At 41.4% G+C, this 13,993-nt stretch overlaps 2 protein-coding genes across 3 annotated transcripts; one reads left to right on the forward strand and one right to left on the reverse strand.

The window, feature by feature from the left end:
- The first annotated feature begins 11,167 nt into the window (after positions 1 to 11,167).
- Positions 11,168 to 11,947, forward strand: MED10 (mediator complex subunit 10). The gene is made up of 4 exons (XM_090158143.1): positions 11,168 to 11,403; positions 11,469 to 11,558; positions 11,621 to 11,723; positions 11,787 to 11,947. Exons 1-4 carry the CDS (start codon positions 11,276 to 11,278, stop codon positions 11,883 to 11,885), a joined length of 420 nt encoding a protein of 139 aa, XP_090014269.1. The 5' UTR covers positions 11,168 to 11,275; the 3' UTR covers positions 11,886 to 11,947.
- Positions 11,948 to 11,969: 22 nt separating this feature from the next.
- Positions 11,970 to 13,146, reverse strand: LOC149926896 (nuclear envelope phosphatase-regulatory subunit 1-like). Of its 2 annotated transcripts, none has more exons than XM_090158145.1 (6): positions 13,026 to 13,146; positions 12,681 to 12,752; positions 12,540 to 12,613; positions 12,372 to 12,481; positions 12,250 to 12,304; positions 11,970 to 12,189 (listed from the first exon to the last, which is right to left on the reverse strand). In XM_090158145.1, the coding sequence occupies exons 1-6, from the start codon at positions 13,042 to 13,044 to the stop codon at positions 12,148 to 12,150; spliced, it is 372 nt and encodes a 123-aa protein (XP_090014271.1). In that variant the 5' UTR covers positions 13,045 to 13,146; the 3' UTR covers positions 11,970 to 12,147. The 2 variants fall into 2 exon arrangements, with proteins under 2 accessions (XP_090014271.1, XP_090014270.1); XM_090158144.1 differs by lacking the exon at positions 13,026 to 13,146 and adding an exon at positions 12,848 to 13,019.
- Positions 13,147 to 13,993: the final 847 nt, after the last annotated feature.

The raw sequence follows: 13,993 nt of genomic DNA on the forward strand, positions 1-13,993 counted from the left end.
GGCAGCTCGCTTGGCGGTAAATTTCGCTCGTTTAAAAATTAATTTCTCGTCATTAAAAAAGATACAATTTTACGACTGATATTTTTGAGTTTATTTAAACATGATCTTTCAAATAGACCCAAGTTTTACCCAACCTGGACTTTTCCTTTAATAATTTTTGGTTATCTAATTTTAGTTGGTCTACTGTTATAGACATTGCGGTTAGGTCTTTAGTAAAGTCGTCTATTTTGTTCGAACAAAATATAACTGATTTTTCGATATCGTCAATTTTCTGTACTATTGTCTCAATATACGGGATTTTGCTTACTTTAAGTTCTATATCATCTAGCTTATTAAGCTTCTGATTTATGTCTTTAATCTATAGTAGTAATCAGGGCCGGCGTGATACGGGTGCAAAGGGTGCGGTCGCACCCGGCCCCGCGCTAGCTAGAATTTAAGGGGCCCCGCAAATTTACTTTTATATTAGAAAATAAATGATTTTGACAACCATTTTTTTTTTTCATTTTCAAATAAATTGTGGGACCCTTTCACCTATTTTATTATGCATCTAAAATTTCTAAGAAACCATTAAACGAAGCGGGTGACTATTTTTGTAATAAACCGGCCCCGCAGCGTAGTGGGCCAGCGGGCCCCCCGCTCGGTTTTTCACACTTTCAAGCATTTAACGGGAAATTCCTGGAAAACCCAGTTAAAGATAAGGTAACAAAAATGCAGGTGTCCAATGTCTATTTCCAATATCCAATATATGGGAAGAAAGTATACGAGCGGCGCAGAAAAGAAAGCATGAAGAAATTGCCGATAAATAGAAGGATGCGCCTTAAAATTTTTTCGAAAAAAGCAAATGTACTGGCACACTTATAAGCAACGAAATCTGTAGGGTTAACGAAGAATTAAGAGAGAACTTCGTTCAGTCATCGGGTGTGCGCGATTGAATCATCGTTCGAACGCGTAACTTTGTCACCAATCAATAATAATAATAATAATCAGCTAGGCTAATACCCAAGGCACCACCTTAGGCCTAAGTCAACAGGTGACTTTTAAAGCCATCTATCCAGGTGGCCGGGTTACAATGCGTAGGTTAGAGCTGTTAGATTTCCAATTCCGGCTTTTTTAAAAGCCCTAAGCGAGATTTCAGAAAGAGCTTCAGATGTGAAAATTTGGATCGAGGCTCAGGGTTTATTTCAAGAACTTACGTCTTTTGATTTCATCGTTAGTTTGATTATTTGGTACGAAATGTTGACCAAAGTTAATATAGTCAGCAAAACCAAAAAGTGACAATGGACGTAGCGACTAAACATTTTAGCAGAAATTGTAATTTTTTTTTTAAATTATCGTTGAATTGGATATACAACCATTTTTAGGGAAGTTAGGACACGAAAAAAAAATAAAATGTTTAGTTATGAAGGTCCCGATGAAACAGTTTACAATGGTGAGGTTCAATTTAAAACGAATTATTTTTTAAAATTAGTTGATAATGCGTTATCCGCCATTTAAAATAGAATTAAACTGTACAGAGAGCACAAATATGTATTTGGCTTCTTATATGGAGGGGGTGCAATAAAAAACATTTCGGAAGAACATCTACAAAATTCTTGTAAAAATCTTGAAACGACGTTAATTGACGATGTAGACGGAGAAGAATTATTTGAAGAGTTTCAGTTGTTTAAAATTGTTATTCCTGCAACAGTCTTGACAGCTATTGATACTTCAAATTATATAACTAAAAATAACATGGTTGTACCCCAATATTGCAATAGCTTTGAAAATTTTGTTGACCACTCCAGTTTCAGTAGCCTCAGCAGAAAGATCTTTTTCAAAATTGAAATTAATTAAAAACTATCTAAGATCAACTATAAGGCAAGAGAGACTGTCATCATTAGCCTTATTGTCAATCGAAAATAAAGTGGCGAAACCCTTAGAGTTTGATGGCGTAATAAAAGATTTTTCTGCCAAAAGATCTAGATGTCATTTTAAAGGGTAAAGGTAACAAGTAACTGTTACAACTGTAAATGAACTATGAAAAATAAAATTAATGTCTCCCAATGTTAGAAACTTAAAATAGTGCAATATTTGATCAATAAAACGACGGGGGGTAAAACGGGGGTGTGTAAACTGGAGGGTAAATCCGAAAGTCGAGAGCCCCGCAAGTATATTTCGAACCCGGCCCCGCAAAACACCAAGCCGGCCCTGGTAGTAATTGAGGGAGCTCACTTTTTTCACTTCCGCAAGTTGCTGCCTCGTCACACGGCGAATTTATAGATATAGCTGACACTAGTTTATCTAGGGTCACACTTCCATGTTGCCTTACGGGATCCCATTTTCTTGAAGGCTTCTTCACTTTTGATTCCGCCACAATTCGGATGATAAAACACGTTACACACCGTACATTGTATAATTTCCTTAATATTTGAAAAGGGCTAGACTAACGAAGTATGGAAATGATTCCCCACACGGGCCACACCTGTTTAAGTTAGAAGAGGTTTTTCATTGGTCATTGTAAATTTCTATAGACCTCACAGATAAGTAGATAGTTGAGCTCTAGCTCCGTGGGGAGTCCGACTAATATTCGGAGAGCTGAAATAGTGGCGATCAGTCATAGAAGTCGGATAACAAACTAGAACGATTTTTGAAATTTTGTCGTGGGTTCCGATAACTGAGGCAAAGAGATAATGCCTCTTTGGAAAAGTCTACTTCCAAGGTGGCCGAGCTAGAGGAATTCCAACAAGAGTGCCTACGGCGTAACAATATTCTACTGCTCAATGTCCCGGAAGCTCCAGAAAATCCTGATGATGTTTCCGGTCAGGAGTGTGTTCGGGAACTATTGCAATCCTGTAACCTTCCGCCTCACATCAACTTCTTTCGGCTTCCAAAGGCGTTGCCCGCGACTCCAGGGCGCTATCCTCGTCCGGTCAAAATTCTTTCCCATACCGACTCCTAAAAACGTGAATTTTTGAGGCACATAGCAGACCGGAGGCGGGACCCAAATTTTACTCTCGTCACACGCCCGGACCGTACCAAAAACCAACAGGCTCGTTACCACAAAGCTGCGGCTGAACTACAGTCACGACTTCAAGGAGGTGAGAGTGGTCTTGGTATCCGGAACTACAAAGTCGTTCCTATTCCTGCTGTAGCCGAGACCCGCTGCCCTACTCCTACTCCTACTCCTGGGCGTCCACAAGGGGCGGCCCACTTTACACAAGATTCTCGGAACTCGACTCCTCATGGTCATCATCCAAGTCTACCTGTCTATCCCTACACGCGGTATCCGATGCCCCAACGCTTATCACCCATCCACCAACAATCCGCTCCTTTCCCTATGGTACGGCAGCCACAACCATCGTACTGGCCGCAAGCTGCTTCCTCGAATCAACCTCAATATTACTGAAATCAAGTTCCTAGTGCTTTTCCTACTCCGCTTCCTCACACTTTACTCAACCCTCGTGCACAAGAATTTGTTCCCTCTTCCAGGGCCTCGCTCCGCTTCCTGTCTACAAATACGGGGTCACTGATCAGTAAAATCCTCGAACTTCGCTCTCTTGCTTGGCAATTTGTTCCGGACTGTATAGCTATTACCGAGAGTTGGCTCAACGCTACCATCGATTCGGATCTCTTCCTAATTGAAGGGTATGATTCCTTCCGCGCTGACTGTGATATAACCAAATGCGGGGGCTGTGTCTTGTACTTTCGATCGGCCCTGGCTGTTACCTTGAATCGCTCTCTCACCTCCCCTAATATACTAGTCTGTCAACTGAAAATGGATGGCCAACTTTATCTAGTACTCTGCTGTTACCGTAGCCCATCGGCCACGCTTGCTTTCCTGAAAAGGCTGCTTGGCACGATTGAGAGGGCTAGCAAGTTGGCGGCCCGCATTGTTGTGTTAGGCGACTTTAACGCTCCGGACATAAACTGGTCATCCTTCACCACGAAGAGAGGGGTGCGCTCTGTTGAGCAGAGACTCTTGGATACGGTCTCCACTTTTAAACTACAACAGCATGTCTTGTCCGCGACTCGGCGACGGGGAAGTAACCAGCCTTCCCTCTTAGACCTGGTTCTCACGTTTGACTGGGATGTTGGGCTCGCTCTGACCCACCTTCCACCTCTTGATAAGGGGGACCACGATGTACTATCGTTCTCGCTCGGCCTTCAGAACGCTATTCCGGCCCCGTCTCACCCTCCAGCTCGTTTTTCCTTCACCCGTGGGGACTATGATATCTATCGAGCTGCCCTGTTGACGAAGGACTGGAGCAGTATTCAGTCGGCTGACTCCCTGGATGACATGGTAAATCAGTTCCTCTCACTGGTAAAAGCCGCTAGAGATGTCAGCGTTCCCCTCGTACATAGGCCGATCCCTAAGAAGTCTGGCCTGCGCAGGGAACCCTGGTGGTCAAAGGAAACGGAGGCCTTAATTTGGGCTAAGCGGGCCACTTTTCGACGGTACCGAAGTCCAACTCGCTGGAGGCTCGGCGGAACTTCTCTAAACTCCGCAACACACTCATTTCCCACATCCGTGCTGCGAAATATAAATATGAAGCCTCGCTGGTGGAAGCAGTCCCAACCAATCCCAAAGCTCTCTACTCCCATGTGGCGCGTTCCCTTAATCCCAAAAAACCCCTAGCGGTGGTCGTTAATCAAGCTGGGGTCACCCTTCGGGATCCAGCCGCGATTGTTGAGTCACTTAATGCATTTTTCCGGTCGGTTTTTGTTGACTAAATTCATGAGGAAGCGGTTCTACTGGGTGACTTTTTCTCGCAACTCGAGGCGTCCTCCCTTCCTGCTCGTGATGCATTAACCATCCAGGACTTTGGTCTAACATATACCACGGTCCGTAAGTATCTCAACCGTTTGAAAATTGACAAATCACCGGGACCGGATAACCTTCATCCACGACTTTTGCGAGAGGGCTCATCTATACTTGCCACCCCCCTCCTCGCCATATTTAAGCGCTCCTTGGAGTCGGGTCGTCTGCCTACGATTTGGAAACAAGCTAACGTTACGGCGATCAGGAAATCTCCCGTCTCCAGTGCGTACGACCACTTCCGTGGTATTAGTCTTACATGCCTCCCTTGTAAGGAGCTGGAAACAAATGTACGGGACACGCTGGTCTCGTTTCTCGATAAGCGCTCGTTTTTCTCCAACGCCCAACATGGGTTCCTCCTCAGACGCTCGTGTTTTACCAACCTACTTGCCACTCTGGAGGAGGTCACTAAGTGGCTTGAGAACGGTGACTCGTGATCTCATTTATCTGGACTTACGGAAGGCCTTTGACACCGTCCCTCACTCCCTGCTCATCCGTAAGCTGGAGGCTCTTGACGTTCCGTACATGCTCGTCAATTGGATTGCCGACTTTTTGAGCGGTCGGCTTCAACGTGTGGTCCTTGGTGGTGCTAGCTCCTCCTGGACTGAGGTCACTAGCGGGGTGCCTCAGGGGTCCGTTCTCGGGCCTACCCTGTTTGTCATATTTATTAATGACCTGCCCTTGGTGGTTTGTGATGCTCTCCTAAAACTCTTTGCAGATGACAATAAAGTTGGGCGTAGGATCACCTCTATAACGGACGCCCATGCTCTTCAGAGCGATATTGACGCCCTTGACCACTGGGTGGTTTCCAACGGTATGAGCTTTAATGCCGCCAAATCTATGGTGCTCCACTGTGGGGCAAAAAACCCAAAATTTCCGTACCGGCTGGGTGGTGGAGCAATTGAAACCCAAGCTGTAGTTCTTGACCTTGGAGTCATGCTTTCTGGCCAACTATTGGGAACGTCGCACAGTAAGGTGGCGTCTGCTCGTGGGATGAGGGCTCTTTACATGCTCCGACGATCCTTCTCTCACTTCAGCCCTAAGTCGTTTAAAATCCTGTATCGTACGTACATTCGTCGACAACTCGACTACTGCTCCAGTATTTGGTCCCCTCATTTGGTGAAGGACATAGAGAACCTAGAGCGGGTGCAGCGAAAGGCCACAAAACTTGTATCTGGCTTACGTGGTCTTTCATACCCCAATCGCCTCAAGCGCCTGAACCTTATGTCGCTAGCAGATAGACGTCTTCGGACGGACATTGTAGAAACCTACAAATAATCTATGGCTTCTATGACGTGTCTGCAGCGCACTTTTTTGACCTCAAATCGACAGGGCGCAAGGCTCCCACCATTATCAAGAAAAGATGTCTCAGTACGGTTCGGCGTACGTTCTTCACCCAACGCGTTATAAACACGTGGAACTGTCTTCCATCGGACGTTAAAATCAAATCGTCTGTGTTTGCCTTTAAGGCCCGTTTCGCTAAGTTCGCGCTAGTGTGTGTACATCTTGTTTTTGTTTTGTGTTTTTCTTTTGTGTGTATATATTGTTTTTATTCCTTATTTTTGTTTTGACTTTGTTCTCACTTTGTTGTAGAGGTGTCAGGGCACAATAAGTGTATAGCTTTCTCTACCTGACGAAATAAATTTATTATTATTATTAACTTTTAAAAAACCCTGCCTTTGGTCCATGCTTTTCGTTTGGCTGGCAACGAAAGTTACGCCATCGGTCCCAAACTGGTGAACTAACACTCCGTTTCGCCTAAGATTAAATGGCCGACTTTAGCTCGACGCTAACGCGGTTTTTTTTTAAATCTTTAAAGTAACTTATGTTTAATTAAAGTTGAAGAATGGCTCAAAACTGCGTAATCAAATCGTGTAAGAGTACATACTCAAAAGAAAACATATTTTCACAGGTTAGTGTTAGAATTTCTTTTTACCATAATTTCCAATCGCTAAGAACGCACTAGAAAACGCGTTTCTTTCAAATCATAGAAAGCTAGTTTTTTATAATAAAAAATGAAGAGTGGTTCAAAATTAAGGAAATAAAAATTTTAGGAGTAATTACTCAAACAAAAACATATCTTTTCACAGGTTACTGTTAGAAATAGTTGTTTTACGAGCAATGGTTATGGGGGGAAACCGGTGCACAGTAATGGTTTATCGCGAATATCTACGTTAGTATTGTATGTACGGCTATAAACCCAATTATGAACATTAGGGTCCGGCTATTTCCCACAAAAAATGTTCTATGGACATTTTACATACGAGCAATCGTTGTGTCGTAATCGCGGTTTTAACGTTGTACCTGAAACGCGTCTTACAATTTTGCGCCTTCGTTGACTTAAAACGCATCCGCCGCTCTTCATGTAACCGCGTTTAAAATTTACCACCCAGCTAACTCTTGTTATTTTTGCAATAAATCGCTTGAAAATGAAGCTATTGTGAAGGTTGTGTGAGACAAAATGATAGGAAAGTGGGAATAATGGGTCACTTCAATTTAAGTTCATATTGATTGCCGTAAAGAATAAATCCAAAAGACCAGTATCAATGCTTTGAAATGAAAACACGACACCGATGAGACTGTTCGACATGTAGAACGCGAATCGACCTACCAAATGATATAAGAAATATTCAACATACAAATTTTCCCGTTTATATGAACTTAAATGTAATATAAAATTGTCTTGAAAAATCGTTTATTGCTTTATAACATTCAAAAATAATATTTTTAATGCGCCATGTAGATAATCGAACATCTGCTCGTCTAGGTAAAGTTTGCGTTGTTAACGCGCGTATTAGAAAGCAAAATGAGATTTTATAAAGTAGGTTGTAATTCGGAACGATATTAATACTTTTCGCGAATTTGGTCATCAGTGAATTATAAATATAACTTTAAATAAGTTTCAAGGTTTATTTAAAAGCTAGTTTCATAACTTTTCATCCATTGGTTCGTTCAGAATTATTCTTTAAAGTAGACGAAAATTTTAAGGCGGTGAATCTTTCCCAGTCTTAAGCCTCGGTTTAATCTACTGCGTATTTTGAAACGGAAAAACCTGATTACTATCGTTAAATCTTGGATTAATAATACGATATTTTTAATACGAAACAAATAACGAAATACGTGGAATTTTCGGCGTTAAATAAGCTTAGAACGTATTTCGTTATTTGTTTCTTATTACAAGGAGCGTTCGTTAAATGTTTAACGGACCAACTGTCCACTTTATACCATCGGACCTCCGACGCTGTTTTAGGTTTGCCCCCTGTTACTTCCCCTAGAGTCTCTAATGCTCTCTTTTGTAATGCTGGTGGTTTATCGGGTTATAAAATTGATGAACTGAACTCGCTGATCCTAAAATTTGGAATAACTCTTGTCGCTATTACCGAAACTTGGTGGAACAAAGACATTTCTCGCGCTGAACTAAACATACCAGGTTTCTCGCTGTTTCGCCACGATCGTGTTAAAGACCCTATTGGGGGTGTTCGTCGCCCTCATGGAGGTGTTGCGCTGTTTATCCAAGAGTCTCTATTGGTTCGGCCTTTTAACTTTCATGATGTTTGCTATTGACTGTTCAATGGGCACTGATCTCTATGGTGTCGAATCTGTCGCAGTCCAGGTCGTAACCTCCGATCTAACTATTGTTATTTGCGTTATATATCGTTCGAATAATGCTCATTATCACAACCACGCTTATGTTATTTCTTTAATCTCTGCTCTTTGTTCTCATTGTGACGCGAAGCGTTATAGTTTATTACTCTTAGGAGACTTTAATTATCCCTCTATAGACTGGCTTAATAATATTCCGCGTGTAGGTGCCTGTGCCCAAACGAAACTCTTTTTTTGATTGTATAACTGATTCCTCCCTCTCCCAGTTTGTTAATTTCCCAACTAGATCTGGTCGCGACAACACTCTTGATTTAATTTTTTCCTCTGACCCCGGTCTGGTTTCGAACACTTCTCTTTTTCCTCCTTTGGGTACTAGTGACGACGGTATTATTTTCTTCAATTTTGCCTTGCTTTGTATGGCTCCCATTTTTCGGCCTAAACCTAATTTTTAGAAAGGGAACTATGACGCTTTTAATGACTTTCTTTCACGTATTGATTGGTCTCTGACGCTTTCCCGTGATTCCCTCGCTGACCCTTGGGTTGCCTTTAGTTCCCTCTTAACTGCCGGTATTTCGTCCTTTATCCCATTTAGTAAGCCGAAGCAGCGTAATAATAACTTTAACCGCCGCTCTGCCTTAAGCAGAAAAGCTAAATCTATTGCCTGGTGTCGCCTAAATCAATCTAAAAAACGACACGCTTCCCAGTCAATTATCTCTGGACATGTTGCCTCTTATCGTAAGGCTCGCAACGGCCACACTAATCACTCGCGTAATTTGAGGAGAAAATCTGAGGCAGCTCTTTCCAGTCTCGTAAAGGTCAACCCTAAAGCTTTCTATTCTCATGTCAATCGATTTCGCGTTACTCGCCATAAAATAATTGAAATTAAAAAATCTGATTGCTCCTCTACGACTTCTTCCTTGGAGGCCGCCAATGTTTTTAATCAGTATTTTGCCTCTGCTATTCAACCTCTGCCCTATGTCCCGTCTCCTTCTTGCGCTGCCCCTCTCTCTACTTTTGACAAATTTACCTGTACGCCAGCTGATATTAGTCGTCTACCTGGGAAACTAAAAATTGACAAGTCTCCGGGCTCCGACGGTATTCATCCACTCTTATTACGCAATTGTGCCGCTTCCCTTGTTTTTCCCCTTTACCTTCTTATTTCATTCTCCTTCTCGAATTGTTCGTTGCCTCCTTCTTGGAAGGAGGCAAATGTCACTCCAATTCACAAAAAGGGTCCCCGCGATCTTCCATCTAACTTTCGCCCCATTTGCGTTTTAAACCAGGTTCCTAAATTGTCTGAAACCTTGGCTTTTGAACAGCTGCTTAGCTTCCTCTCTTCCTCAAAATTTTTCAGTAATGCCCAGCATGGCTTTCTACCTAAACGATCCTGTCTCTCTAACCTCCTGTCTGCTTCTAATCGTTGGTCAAGTTGGCTTGATCAGGGCTTCACCGTCGACGTAATTCTTCTGGCTTTTAGAAAGGCGTTCGACTCCCTCCCCCACGCCACTATTCTTTCCGCCCTTCAAGACGCCGGTGTTTGTGGTGATGTACTTGCTTGGCTCGCGGATTACCTTTCTTCTCGTAAACAGCGTGTTGTGATTCACGGTGAAGTCTCTGATTGGGCTGATGTCCATTGTGGTGTCCCCCAGGATTCTGTCCTTGGTCCCCTTCTGTTTAAAGTCTTAATTAATTCCCTCCCTGATGTTGTCCGTGATGCGTTCATTGAGCTCTTTGCGGATGACACTAAATTATTTCATTGTATAAAATCCTCTCCTGATTGTCTTGGTCTTCAATCTAACCTTAACGCTGTTGTTCTCTGGGCCGACTCTAAGGGGTTATCTTTTAACACCGACAAATGCTCCGTCTTACACTTAGGAAGGAATAACCCCAATCACACATATTTTATTAGGGATGCCCCAATTAACACCACTCTCTCTGAACGCGATTTAGGCATTATTATGGATCCTTCTCTGAAATTCTCGAGTCACACTAATAAAATTTCTAAGAAAATTCACTCTATTACTGGTGTTGTCCGTCGCAATATTTTCTTCCGCTCTCCTAGGCTAATTCGTACCCTATATAATTCCCTAATTCTCCCCCACTTGGATTTCTGTTCCCCAATCTGGCGCCCTCGTCTCCAATCGGATATCCTTGCTCTCCAAAAAGCTCAAAATGCCTTCGCTAAGCTTCCCCACAAAATTTCGTCTCTCCCTGCCGCCTCTCGCTTGCAGTACCTTCGCATCGACCCGGTACATCTTCGACACCGTGTTAATGATCTCTGTTTGCTTCACGATTTTTTTTATAATAACTTAAATCTAAATTTTGACGATTTCTTCTCTCTTAGTTCCTCCCAAACTCGGGGTCACTCACTCAAACTCTCCAAGCCCCGAGTTCGTACCGCTCAGCGTCTAAATCATTTTTCCTGTAGTGATTAATGATTGGAATTCCCTTCCCCAAGAGATTGTTTCTATCCCCAATCGCCACACGTTTCGCCGCCATGTCTCTGCCTTTTTTCATTTTAAAGATACCTCTCGCGTTACTTGATTTGTAACCAATATTTCCAAATTTACTCATTTGTTTTCGACTCTCCCTTTATTTAATTTTTTTTATTTTTTTTTTGGTTTTGCGTCTTTCTGTAGCGATGCTCAAACAAAAGCCCACCTGAGGCTTATTGAGCAATTATATAAATAAATAAATACAACCAAGATTTAACGATAGTAATCGGGTTTTTCCGTTTCAAAATACGTGGGGGGGGGGGGGGGCACGTACGGCGGAGTCGTCGTTTTTCATCTTTCCCGCAGCGCGTCTAAATGCTGAATTCCAAAATGGCTGTACGTCTGTGATGCTTACGGAAACTTCGCGGTGAAAAGTATAAAAATGTCGTCTTCATCTCCGTTAGAAACTTTAGAGACAAATTTAGAAATGTTCATAGAAAATGTGAGGCAATTAGGAATTTTAGTTAGTGATTTTCAACCTCAAGGACAAACAGTATTAAACCAAAAGATGTAATGGATTTTTTTCCAACCAAGGCTTAGGTAACAAATTTGATGACTTAGGTTTCGTTTTACAGAACCCAAATGGTTATTTTGATGCAAGAAGTCGAGAAATGCAAAAATCAACCACAAGTTCAAGATATACAAGTCCCCCTCGAAGTTTTTGAGTATGTGACCAAATAACATATTTAAAAATATCAAAAAATAATTTTACCATTTGTTTACATAGTTATATTGACCAAGGACGCAATCCCCAACTATATACGAAAGATTGCATGGAAAAGGCTTTGGCGAAAAACGAAGAAACTAAAGGAAGAATAGACGCATATAGAGTAATTTTTTTGAAAGTTAACAATTTCGAATTCTTACTAATAACCTTAATTCCCCCTTTGTAGAGATTCAAAGCATTATTGCTAGTGGAGTTGCATAAAGTATTCCCAAATGAAATGAACAAATATAGAGCTATAAGAGGTGATGAAAGACAACCTTCTTAAATTACAATATTTTTAATCATTCTTTGTATATATGGTATATGAATAAACGCTTTCCATAAGAATAGGTTTGAATGAATACTAATATGAAACATATACGCATTTTAATTTTACATTTGGTAAATTACACGAGAAAGTGGCATTCCGTTTGGGATATAATACTCAATTTTGGGGGGCAAGTTGAAAGTTTATTGACTTGTTAGGGTATTTTATGCATTTCTTCATTGAAGAAGCTAATTACAACCAATGATGAGTTCCCCTGATGTCACGATGTAGTTTGACGGGGCTTTAAAATAAGCCTACCATTCTTTAAAAAAACCATAAATTAAAATTTCAACTTGTACCAATAATCGTTCTAGATACTCACATCATCACAGGACATATTAAAGTCTCCCAATACTTGTCTGATTCTTGAGACAATTCTTAAAAAAATTTTATTAAGAAAAAATATGCAAAAGTTTATTTTTTTGTTGCAGTATTAAAGGATACATTGATGGAGCAACGACTCTTTTGTGAACTCCAGTTACAAATAAAATAATTAATGCGACGCTACTTACAGTGAAAAACATGTGATTCATAAGTGATTGAATGAAAGTTACCTGCAATTTAACATTATGTACTGATAATTTATGTAAAAGCTAAATGAATATTTCGTACTTGTGTAGTTTGTGGGTCCATGAGCCATTGCCATGCCCCAACTATGGTTGTTATTACACAAAATGCTAACATAACTATAATTAGAAGATTGATTTAACGATTTGACTAGAAATAATGAGAATGGAATATATCAACCCCAACCTCTCCATCTTTTGGTTTGTGGATGCAAATATCCAATCACTTCTGTGAGTCGCCTCTCAAATGCTTTGAGATCTGAGTTTTCAATGGCAAGAATTAGAACTAATTTGTTAATGGAAAAAAGTAGAATATGCCTAATCAAAAGAGTGAAAAACAACTTTGGTTAGTACCTAAGCCTTGGTCTGCTTCTAACATTTTTTTAAGTTCTACAAACTACTGTTTAACGTACTTAACAAAGTAAATTGAATAGCTAGGTAATTATGATAGTTGACGAAATAATTAACTAACAAATTATATTATCCTCTTCTAAAACTGGAAACAAATGTTGATAATTTCCAAGTTTCCTACCTTCGCAAGCAGTCTCCATAATTTTATACAATTATTAAAGAGCAGACGAACTGGCTTTGGCTTTAAAAGGATAGAGAGCACCAGTGGCAAACCCTTGAGAAATTTGGCTTTGTTTTGGGCATTGGCTAATTAAAGATATACATGTATATCTTTTATTGGTCCATGGATTTGGATTCACAGTTTAAAGAGTTCTTAAACACTAGGTAAAAACGAGAACATACTACTCCGAAACCTAAGACTCATGAAGCATTAAGATACTCAGTTCGGCGCTGTGCAAAATGAAGTTCATTCGTTTTTAGCTTCTTAAATTTAACCAATAATGTATTTATTTATTCCTAAGTATAAATGAATACATTCATGATTTATCCTACTTACTAATTTTCCAAATGAACGTCCAAATTAACAAAAATATGAATTGAAAAAATTAAATTAAAAGAAAGTTCATCAAAATAGTAAAAAATATTTTGGTGGTCGTCGTACCAGCGTCTGGACATGTGTCAGATTTATAGCCCGGTGTACCCGGTAAGATTTAAACCACACCACCGGAGGTCCGTCATCATTATGCCCTACGCCAGCGTCCACAGACCCGAACAGGCGGCAAAACCAGCATGGGTAGCAGAACCCCACTACTGATGGTTGCGCCCTTGACGCAAGCCACTCAACCCAGCAGAAGGTGCAGCAATGGGCCGACCAGCCCCCACTTCACACACAGCAGTGGGAATAAGAGCGGATGCTCTGGCAACGCCAGCCAGCACTCTACCTAGAAAGGTAGAGAGCCAAGCCCTTTGGAAGGAGCGCCTAAAGGGGAACGGCGGGCACACAACAGCCCGCATAACCCGGCACAGCTGGCACCGGATATCCCGGTGGAACTCCAAAAGGCCGGGAGATGGGTCCGCCGTGCCTTCATACGGAGGCCCGCAGCCCCACAGTAGGCAACTCAATCCGCCAAGACGGCCAGTTTGCCCGGC

This window comes from Leiobunum rupestre, chromosome 9, assembly GCF_980474605.1.
Source record: "Leiobunum rupestre chromosome 9, qqLeiRupe1.1.hap1, whole genome shotgun sequence".
Taxonomy (NCBI): Eukaryota; Metazoa; Arthropoda; class Arachnida; order Opiliones; family Sclerosomatidae; genus Leiobunum; species Leiobunum rupestre.